The sequence below is a fragment of the Staurois parvus genome, unplaced genomic scaffold (genome assembly GCF_062004578.1).
Source record: "Staurois parvus isolate SC_StPar_1 unplaced genomic scaffold, SC_StPar_1.0 ptg000750l, whole genome shotgun sequence".
Taxonomy (NCBI): domain Eukaryota; kingdom Metazoa; phylum Chordata; class Amphibia; order Anura; family Ranidae; genus Staurois; species Staurois parvus.
The window spans coordinates 1,279,162-1,291,162 of NW_028318546.1; the positions used below are offsets into that span (position 1 = coordinate 1,279,162).

General features: G+C 38.6%; 1 protein-coding gene across 1 annotated transcript in view; it reads left to right on the plus strand.

Annotated features, from left to right (window-relative positions):
• Positions 1 to 12,001, plus strand: part of LOC149445014 (putative cation-transporting ATPase 13A4) — an 89,488-nt gene that overhangs the window by 56,812 nt on the left and 20,675 nt on the right. Inside the window, exons 17-19 of the mRNA XM_089654290.1 lie at positions 1,476 to 1,593; positions 4,162 to 4,286; positions 6,829 to 6,992. Of these exons, the coding sequence (XP_089510416.1) occupies positions 1,476 to 1,593; positions 4,162 to 4,286; positions 6,829 to 6,992 (407 nt within the window). The remainder of the gene's footprint in view (positions 1 to 1,475; positions 1,594 to 4,161; positions 4,287 to 6,828; positions 6,993 to 12,001) is intronic.

Genomic DNA, 12,001 nt, shown 5'->3' on the forward strand with positions numbered 1-12,001 from the left:
GGCAAAATGATACATTGCATATTACCTTTAGTCTACAGTAACATTGGCATTTTCAAGGCTAACACACAAGCTCATTTCATAATTTCTGTATTATCTGAAGGGAAGAAAAATATACTAACCTATGTATGGTATACAAGTTTGCAAGCTCAGTGTGACTTAAAGGACAGCATTAAAAATACGTAATTGCTTTAAATAGCACCCTTGCAGGATGCCTTAACTTAAACATAAAGTGGTGCACTTGTAAATTGTACTCCCACAAATATGAATATAGATATTGGGGTCTACTCATTTACAAAAAAACTGAAAAAGCACAACAGAAATTGTTAATAAAAAAAAGTATTTTACAAAAAATATGAATAAATAAACAATGTCCCATGATGTAATTACCATGTCAAGCAGATCATCCAACAATGCAGATCTAGTGTCAATTTTGATGCAAATGGCAGGTTCCGGGCAGGTAGCTGAATGTCAATAACCTGGCTTGGGATGCAGGATGACATCATTGGCTACATATGGTCATGATGACATTTTGTCAATGATATCACACCTGATATCTACCTGTTTACTATGTGAAAAAAGCCAGCAGACTGGAAGTTGTCATTTAGTGGCAGTAGGGATATTTTCCTTAAATGAATGATTTCTGGATGCAGTGGACAAAGGTTTGGACATGTGTGTGAAGTGGCCAAATCTGTACACTTAGCTTTCCCATTTTGATAAACTGCGAACAAGCTGGGTTCAGGATAAACTCATGGTCGATCCGAGCTCCTCCCTACTCCGAAGAAGGTGGGGGGAATCCTTTGTTTCATTTAAAAAAAAAACAAAAAACATGAAAGTGTTGAACGAGTATTAAAAATGCAGGTTCAGCTCTCTGAATAGAGAAAAAATATCAACAGTTTCTAAGATAGAAGCACATTAATATACACATTCCTGCATTCTAAATCAGGAAATAGTTTAAACATCATAAAGCAAAAAAATGGGCAAATCCTGGATGCATTTCATAATGAATCTACATTTACTGATTGATAAATACAGGGTAAACAGTGCAGTAATCATTTTCCCAATGAAGAACAGATGTGGGTGAATATGGGCTAATGACTTTTTTCACTCTGCTAATATAAAGTGAATCTCCCTTGATAATGGGTGAAAACCACTATGATAAAAGGGCAGAATGGACATGATCAAATACTGTATATTCACAAACAACAGGTTAGGTAAATTGATCATCGAATCAATGATAAATAGATCTTTACATTTTCCAATTTGGAAAGTCAATAGGGAATAAATACTGTAGTTCCGTAAAGCACTGTAGTTGGTTTCTAAGAATGAGTGAGTGGATTATCTATGACACAAATACGTCATAAAATGCATTGGAAAAGTTAAATTTGGACACAGTTACTTGATAGGTTTTGTTCTGAAAGTAGTATGTGAAGCAATAAAGTAAAAAACACAACTTCTTTATATAATTCTGTCTTCAGTTCCTGAGGATTTCTATGATGAACTCCAGCAATACACCTTGCAAGGTTTCAGAGTTATTGGCCTGGCATTTAAGACAATACAACAAACTAAAGATCTGAGCACAGAGAGTTACACAAGGTAAGACATTTTGAAATTTGAAACATTTATTATGTTTTTCTGCTATTGCTATTGTGTAATGTTTTATGAGAATTTCAAACATTAAGGTATATAATGTCTACACTACCAGCTGAATAACTATGTGAGTCACATTCTGAAATGAACATCACAATTAATTTTAATTTAAATGATATATTTAAATATAAAATCTCAGATACAATATAATTATTATTATACAGGATTTATATAGCACCAACAGTTTGCACAGTGCTTTACAATATAAGAGAGACAGTACAATTACAATACATTTAGTACAGAAGGAATATGAGGGCCCTTCTCGTGGAGCTTACAATATAAAGGAAGGTGGAGGTGATACAAAATATGATAGCTGTGGGGGATGATCTGGTGGAGGTGATTCAAGTACAGTTCTTAAGTGGAGGTGGGGTAGGCTTCCCTGAATGTGAGTTTTCAAAGATCGCCAAAGGCAGACAGGGTGGGGGCTGACCGGACATACTGTGGTAGGGAGTTCCAGAGGATGGGAGAGGCCCTGGAGAAGTCCTGGAGGCCAGTGAGGGAGGAAGTGATGAGAGATCTAGAGAGGAAGATGTCTTGGGAGGAGCGGAGTGGGCGATTTGGGCAATATCTGTGGATGAGGTTGACGATGTAGCTATGGACAGTGTTGTGGTAAACTGTGGTTAGTATTTTGAATTTCATACATTGGGTTAGTAGAAGCCAAGAAGAGACTGGCAGAAAGCGGCAGCAGTCACTGATCGGTTGGTAAGGTGTATGAGTCTAGCACCAACATTCAGAATAGACTGAAGGGGGGATAACCTGTGTAACAGTAGACCAGTGAGGAGGGAGTTGCAGTAATCAAGGCGGGATATAACCAAGGCGTGGATAAGTTGTTTTGTGGTGTCATTGGTCAGAAAGGGGCAGATTTTGGAAATGTTCCGGAGGTTGAGGTGGCAGGATTTAGCCAGTGATTGGATGTAGGGCCCAAAGGAGAGGTCAAAGTCTAGGATGACACCTAACACCCTGGCATGAGGGGAAGGACCAATGGTTGTACTGTTGATCTTAATGGTAAAGTCATGAGTGGGGGATTGAGGGGGAGGAAATATTACAAACTTGTGTTTGGAAAGATTGAGTTTAAGGTAGTGATGTGACATCCATGCTGATATGTCACTTAGTAGATTTGTGATACGTGAGGAGATTGAGGGGGTGAGCTGGGGAGTGGAGAGATAGATATGGGTGTCATCAGCATAAAGGTGGTATTGGAAGCCATAGGAGGTTATCAATTGGCCCAGGGAGGAGGTGTAGAGAGAGTAAAGGAGGGGCTCAAGGACAGAACCTTGGGGTACCCCAATGGAAAGAGGGAGAGGAGCGGAGTAGGAGGAGTTTAATGTGAAGCTGAAAGTGCGCTGAGATATATAATATGATATACTGTATATACAGTCGGTGGGTGGAAGAAGATAGTTTGAATCCATGGGCATACTATAAGTTGGAATATTTCCTGCACTTTGGTTCATTTATGTTTATATTTTCTGACAATTTTTGGACTTCGGTTTTATTCACTTAAGATTATTTCAGTCACACTTGTTTCAGCACTGGGTGCATAGATTTAGTTTAATTTTAGTGTGTGTTAATATTATTTATGATTACCATGCCTCCTCAGATTGGAAATTATTTCTAATTTATATATACAATATTTACTAAAACAAAAAATATTACTGGATACTAAGTATCATCTATGCTCAAGGTTTACCCATTCGAGTGCACCCGTGCCAAAACTTTAGACATTATTTACATTTTCTTAACAAGCATTAAAAGAGCTTAACGCTCGGTTCACACTGCCATGGCTTGGGATCTGACATGTGAGATACCAAGTTGCATAACATGTGAAATCCTGTGTTAGCCAATGAGAGCTGTCTTAATTACTGAAGCCACTCCGACTTTAGAAAAGGTTCCTGTACTACTTCAAGGCGACTTCTATTCGACTTGTGCCCATAGACTTTAATGGAAGTCGCCTCTAAGTCAGATCCTCCATCTATATTGATGTGATTTGGATCCGACATTACAGGAAGATTACCCAGGTATTCCCTGAAAGTTGCTTCAGAGTTGTTTCAGAGTTGCTTCAAAGTCACTCCGAAGTAGTACTCAAGTTGCCTGGCAAAGTCGCTCTGTAATTTGCGTAATTTTCAGGTCGCAGTAGTGTAAACTAAGACTAAAAGAAGCCATCTTTGACCTCTCTCTATTACATGTATTCATCAAACTCCTCAAAAATCACAACAAATAAATTCTAGAGTCTGGTATCAGTCCATTTCTAACAGCTTAGAAACTACAGTGGTTTCTTTACATTAGAGGGCTGGTAGACTGCATATATTCTGTACACATAGAAAATAACTACGATTTTAATGGCTGTGCTGTGAACATTGAAAATGATTTTTTCTGCAATGTGTATAAGTACAGAGGTGAATAAGGGTTTATTTTAAAGTGCTTTTCAGTTTTATTGACATTGACTAATGTCTCCATGTATATACATATACTTTGATTCAAAAAAATATTTATTTTGTCTTTTTTTTTTTTAACAAGGGAGGAGGTAGAGTCTGAGCTTCTTTTCATTGGTCTTCTGATATTAGAAAATCGTTTGAAACCAGAGACAGCTCCTGTATTATGTGAGATGAACAATGCCTTAATCAGGACTGTGATGATCACAGGTATATGCAGTATCATGTCTCTCTGGATTTACCACAAACAACCTACCAGTTAACAATAAATTAAATCTAAAACATAATATATTATTTTTTTGAAGATGTTTAAAATTGTATGTATTCCCTTTTGAACTTGTTTCAAAAATATTTCTGATGTTCAATGCATATTCAGTATGTGCTAGGTAAATAGGATTAGTGTTATAAATATTAAAGTATTAGTAAATAAAAAAAATGAGGAATGTCGTTCTGAGACTGTCATGTGACTACCTATAAAAAAATCTAAAATAAGATATTTACAGTGTTGTTTTATAACTTTCATCTAGGGGGCATGTTTAGAGAATGTGTAATCTTTGCAGTTATATATATATATATATATATATATATATATATATATATAAATAAATATATATATATATATATATATATTATAGTATGAATTTATATATACTTTAATCAATTGCCTACCAGGCACTTATACCTCCTTCGTGCCCAGGCCAATTTTCAGCTTTCAGCACTGTCTCACTTTAAATGACAATTGTGCAGTCATGCAACACTGTACCCGTATGAAAATTTTATCATGTTTTTCACACACATAGAGCTTTCTTTTGGTGGCATTTAATTGGCACTGTTTTTTTTATTTTTTGCAGTATAAACAAAAAAAGAGCAAAAAATTAAAAAAAAGAGTTTCTCTGTTTCTGTTATAAAATTTTGCAAACAGGTAATTTTTCTCCTTCACTGAGGTGCATTGATGAGGCTGCACTGATAGGCAGCACTGATGGGCACTTATAGGTTGCATTGATGAGGTGGCACTGATGAGGCGGCACTGGTGAGCATTGATGAGGAGACACTGATGATGCTGCACTGATATGCAGCAATGATGGTCACTGATAGGCGGCACTGATGTTCACTGATAGGCGACATCGATGGGCGACACTGATGGTTGGAGCTGACTGATGACACTGACTGGCAGCACTGACTGATGGAACTGATTGGAGGCACTGCTAGGCAATGATGGGCAGTATTGATGGGCGGCAGTGCTGGGCACTGATGGGTGCAACTTCTGGGTAGCACTGATGGGTGGCACTGCTGAGGAGGACTGATTCATTTTGTTATTTGTCTAACCATAGCCTACTGAAAAGTGAATGGTTGCTTTATGATAAATCATTTATCATATATGCAGTGATGAGCCAAACACCCCCCCTGTTCGCGGCTGAACATTTGAATGTAACGAAAGTTCAATTGTGAACTTCAAATTTAATGCAAGTCTATGGGACTATGGGACTCGAACTTGTAAATTGAAAAGTGCCCATTTTGAAGGCTTATATGCAAGTTATTGGCCATAAAAGGGTATGGGGACTCAGGTACTACCCTAAGGGACATGAATCAGTGAAAAACAAATTCCCACAGTACCATTTTTAAAGAGGCATTCATTTTTCTTTGCTGAAAGTAATAGAAAAGAAAAATGCATTTAAATATCATGCCTTGGGGGATCCCCTTAAACTACCTGCAAAGTTGCACATCTGTACAATATATAGAACCTCCTACAGCAGGACTGACTTTTTTTTTTGAATTACATTTTTAGTTTAAAAAAACAGCATGCCCCCCCAATCCATACCAGACCCTTAAGGTCCAGTAGGAAGGTTAGGAGGGACCCCACAGTATTTTTTTTATAAAGTGCGTGAGGTTCCCCTTGAAAGCCCTTTAGGCCTGGTAGGACTTTTAAGAGGAACCCCACCTCCAAAAAATGAGGGGAAAAAATTAGTGGGGTTCCCTCAAAAATCCATACCAGACTCTTGATCTGATCAGGTCAAGAAAGGGGGGGGATGAGCGAACACCCCCTCTTGAACCATACCAGGACCCATGCCCTCAACATGGGGGGTTGCCCTCAACATGTTGTGGGGATCTGCGGGGATCCGCGGGGGTCAACTTATTGGAATCTGGAAACACCCTTTTAACAAGGGGGCCCCCAGATCCCTCATGTGAATGAGTATAAGGTACATAGTACCCCTTCACCAAAAAAGTGTAAAATGTTAATAAAAACAACAGTTTTTGCAAGTCCTTTATATATATATATATATATATATATATATATATATAAAAATGGTTCCATCATTGTAATCCATCCTCAATCATGGTGTCCAGCATTGGCATGGCAATGCCGACTTGCTGAAATGAAAAAAACCTGACACCCGCTGACCCGTCCGCACCCGCTGAGCACTCACACAACTGCACAGAGCTATGGGTAATGTCACCGTTAGCTCAGCCTAATTGTGCTGTGATTGGCCAAAGCATTGCACCTGACCTGTGGTCATGTGCATTGCTTTGGCCAATCACAATGCAATGTCAGAGCATAGCGCATTGCGTAATACGGCGGGCAAATAGTCCACCAAACGCCCTTACCATTCGTGTGTTCGTTCGATGTTCGACTCATCAAGCCAATCGCTACATATATGTTTTGCTCTTTCTGTTGATTTACTGTGTTTGACCAGTTTTATTTTAAATATAATAATATTTTCTGAAACCAAATAACTTCATATTTCTGCCATAGGTGATAATCTTCAAACAGCAATTACTGTAGCACAAAACTCTGGCATTGTACAAAAGAATGGTAGAGTTATCCTAATTGAAGCATGTGAGCCGATGAAAGGCTATCCTGCCTCCATTACATGGAAACAAATGGAAGGTCGTAATGGCGAAAGCATTGAAAATACAGTAAGATATTGTCACTTTTCCTTAAGAAAAAAAGTTTAATTACATTTTTAAAAAAAATTACAGAACAGCAAAGCAGACATAATATACGTATACAAAACTATGGGGTTGATTTACTAAAGGCAAACAGGCTGTTAACTTTTCAAAAGCATTTTCCTTCGGCTTGGTGAAGGTGAAGAAGCCCTGCTGACTTCGTTCATTAAGTCATGTGAAGTGAAAATACTGTTTTATTTTATTTTAATTGCACATGACTGGGTATACTTTGCAAAGTAATTTTTTTTTACATTCACTAAGCGAAGAGAAAATATTCTTGCATAGTGAACGGCCTATTTACTTATTCACCTATCAACCCCTGTGACTTTTAATCATCGCATCGTTTTTATATCACATGATGATTTCCTAATGTGTACCAAGCCACTGGGCAAATACAAGAAAAATTATCTTCTAATATATTGCAAAATATTAAATCTATGTTGGGATGTGTCTAGCTTAGTATGATATGCAATTTTAATTTATTTGATTATGGGCAGTGTCAGTGCTATCATTATAGAAGTATGTGACAATAAAGGGAGGGGTTTTAATTATTGGTGTCTTCAACAAGCTTAACTGGAGTTAATGAAGTGAGGGAACTTGTCTTTGGTTTGATATTAGAACAAGCACTGAAATTTCATATACAAAAACTCACTTTTAGATTTCAAAAGGACAACTTTTAATGGAATGGGTGTTTTTCTAGAAAATTAATTAAAAGGTTGGAGCTTCTCTACAGGGGCCACTAATTAGTGTACTCTACCATCATAGAGACAACAAGTTTATATGTCAGTCAAATTAGTAAGAATTAACAGAAGAGAAATCCATTATGGTTCACTAAAGAGGTAAATAGGATAGTAAAGGAGATAACATCAGGAGATATAGGAGATAAAAGGAATCAGAGAGATAGAGGAGTAAAAAAAAGACAAAAGGAGGCCAAATATATTTCATCCAGAAACCTCATTTCCTGCGAGGTCACCAAGTCTGCTGCAGAGTCCCCAAGCCCCCTCCAGAGCCCCAATCTCTCCACACTGATATCCAGCCCTTTTTACAGCTTTCCAGTACTTCAATATGGATTTTGTATCGCCATGCTTTAATTTTGTGACTTTTTTTTCTGTTGCGGCATAGAAGGTATTAGAAGAATGTATCTGTCCTTGGTCTCAATAAGGTTGAGAACCTCTGGCCTAGAGGAAAGATGGGGAAGGTTGACATGATTGAAATCTCTAAATACAAAAAGAATTTGAATAAGTTTAGAAAGGCAGAATTTTTAATATGAAGGAAAGATCAAGAACATGGGGAAATGACCTTAAACTAGCAAGAGGAACTTTCAAAATTAACTTTTGTGCAATGACTCACATCCTTCACATCACAGCCCCCTCCTCTTATATTACAATCCCTCTTCTAAATCAGTGTCCTCAGTCCCCCTGGCATTGTAGACATGTGCAGTTTGTTTTGTTCTGAATCAAAATTCGGACAAATTTCCATTATTTGAAGATTCGGATGTATCCGAATTCTGAATTACAATAGTAACGAATTTAAACAAATCTGAAATAACGAAACAAAATTTGTCAAATCGATTTAAATTCGAAAACAAATTCCAATTCGAAAACAAATTCAAAAACCAATTTGAATTTGAAAACAAGGATAGAATAAAATAGAACAGAAAATAAAGAATTATAAAATAATAGAATAGAAAATATAAGAATAGAATAGAAAAAATAATAAAAAATAAAGTAAAACAGAACAAAATAGAATAGAAAATAAAGGAATAGAAAATAATAGAATCCATTAGAATAGAATAGAAAAGAGTGTAATAGAAAATCAAAGAATAGAATACAAAACAATACAAAAGATTAGAATAGAAAATCAAAGAATAGAATAGAAAAAATAGAATCAATTAGAATAGAATAGAAAAAAATCGAATAATAGAATAGAAAATAATAGAGTAAAACAGAGCAACATAGAACAGAAAATAAAGGAATAGAATAGAATCAGTTAGAATAGAAAAGATTACATTAGTATTGCAATTCTGACCCTTCCCCATGCTCCAGGGGGCCTGTGTGGCCCCCCTGTGCACCTGAATAGAAGGGGCGGTGGCATGCAGAGAAACCGTTTCCTCCATGCAGTCGCCGAATGCTGCTTCCCCTCCTTTCCATCCTGCAGACATTCAAAGGCTGCAGGAGGGAAATGGAGGGCATCAGTTCCTCTACTTGCCACCCCTGCTGCTCCGGGCCCCTCCTTTCCCCCCACAGCACTGTCAGATTTCCCCCTTTCACCTCCCACTGGCTTCTTTGGGGGATACTGTCAGGATGGAGAGCTGGGAAGCGGCCTGTAAATGCCATATTTACTTGCCCCTTATTTGTCTTAAGACTGTGTCCTTAATCTTCTTTCTTTGTCTCAAAGGTGAAAGACCAGAGGTCTGTGTAGACCCCTGATATTTCACCAACCCCCCTCCCCAATGGGGCTCATAAAAAGTAAAAAATTAAAAAAATAATAAAACATAAAATTGTAATAAATAAATAAAATAAAATGGTCAAAAATAATTAAAAAAAATAAAATAACAAACATAAAAACTACTGGCACCAGAGGCGGAACTACCAGGGTCGCAAAGATCGAGACCAGGACCTTAACAGGCAACAGGAACTGTAAAGGGTCCCACAATGGGAATAAAGAGCCCTGGGATCAGTGGGATGGGCTCTGATCGGGGATCAGGGGGACCCTTCACATTTTTTTGCCCCGGGACCCTGAAGGTTCTAATTACACCTCTGCCTGAACCCTCCTTCACATCAATGACCCCCCAAAAGTAGTGTCCTCTGCTCCCGTGCACATCACCCTTCACAGTCATGTGCTCCTCTTCTCCCTTTTACCCCTCCCACAGTAATGTCCTGCTCTGCCTTGCTTCACCACCTACAGTAATGCTACCCTCTGCCCCCTTTAGTCCCCCACATCATTGTCCTCATCTCCCCTCTTCACCCCCCCATAGTAATGTCCTCTTCTGCCCCTTTCACCCCACCCCCACAGTAATGCCCTCCTCTTCCCCCTTCACCCCAACAGCAATGTCCCCCCATTCCCTCCCTTCACCCCCAACAGTAATGTCCTCCTCTGTCACCCTTCACCCCCCCACATCAGTGTCCTCCTCTGCACCTTCCCTCCACTACAGTAAAGACCTCATCTGTCCCCTTCACTCCCATACAGTAATGTCCTCCTCTGCCCCCTTCACGCCCCCCCACAGTAATGTCCTACTCTGCCCCCGTTCACCTCCACATTAATTTCCTCCTCTGCCCCCTTCACCCCCCACATTAATGTCCTTTTCTGCTCCTCTTCACCCCAACAGTAATGTCCTTTGTTTCTCTTGACCGTCCCCCCATATCAGTGTCCTCCTCTGCCCACCTTCACACCCACAGTAATGTCCTAACATTGCCCCCTTCACATCACTACCTGTCGCCCCATCCTTCACAGCTGTGTCCTAGTCGCTTAACTCTCTTACCTCACAGTGGCACACAGCAAAATAGAGGGCAGGAGGCACAGCAGCAGTGGGTGGAGAGGGGGCTAACTTTTCATATTAGTAAGCTGGTGATTGGTTGCTAGGACGCAATCCCCTGCCAGTTAACTTAAAAAGTTAACTTGGGCAGGTCCTGCTCTCACCCTCTATCCAGTGCTACTGTGCCTTCTGCCCGCCAATCTGCCAATCTGCTGTGAAAATTAAAGTGGTGGAGGCTTGGGGAAAGAGCTGAATCCCAAGTGGTGACCACTGCGGTCCAGATGGGACAGTGACTCTGTCCAAATCTAGACCACGGTCCACCATTTAATGATGCCTGATCTATACTAAGACAAAAAGGTTACAAAAAGTCAAAACAACAAAAACAAGAAAACACCAAAATGGAGCAGAGTCAATGGACAGCTTGGTCTGTTTCTTCTCTGACTCTTTTATGTTTCAGTATGTTAGGCCTATTTATGGCAAAGACTGAAATGAACTACCTTTGTTTTGTAAGATGCAAATCTGTTTGTGAATAACGGCAACAGCTGGTCAGCGAGTTTAGATAAGTAGCATTTTCTTTATAATATTGTAATAGATACAGTATGTATGGGGAAAAATAATCAGATCTGGTTCTATTCTAGGGTCATCAACAGACAGTTTTGATGATCTTGTGTAAAACTCATCTTGACTGTGAAGGACTGGTCACTCAAAAAAATATATTATAGGTATAGGTGGAGCCCAACAGGCTGAGTTATCCCCTAGCTTTTTAGATGTCTTTGAATAACCAATTATGTCTAAGGATTTTTTTTCTAGAACATGATTGAGTATTTAAAGTGTATCTATGGTCAAAATGTAAAATCATATATTTATCACTGTATTGTATTTCGATTATTTATAGTCTACTGTTATAATTTGAATGATTTAAAAAAATGTAAACTTACTTTGTGAAGATCCCTACATATTTAATTCTGTGACACCTATTTACTATGCCCTCTGAAAAGACACTGATGTGTCAAGCATTTCACAGAGCCTGCCTTTTGAACTACATAGGTTTTAAGGGGAGGAGTTGCAGGAGGTGGAGTCAGTACAGGAATCACAGCTTGCAGGCAGCAAGGTATGTAGTCTTTAGAAACTGAAAGTGAACAGCATTGGGGAACCTGCAAAGCAGGGAACCCAGGAAGTTGTGGAAAGTGATGGCCAGCAGACAGGAAGAACATGCAACATGAAATTAGATTTTTCATGTAAGCTCATACTGGATTGTCAAAAATAACTATTGTTTATATTGATATTACAATGCTGATGTTATAAATTGAAAGTGCATGTTGTGAAAATAGATTTTCTTTAAAGTTAACACAGCTTCAGCTTATTCACTAACATTCACTTTGCTAAGTGAACAGCCTCACTTTGGGCATCTCAAATTCTTTAGAGCAGATATTGAATATTTGTCTTCTAGAAAACAAAATCTACACTTTATAAAACAAGCATGAAACTAAACAAAGCAAGTACA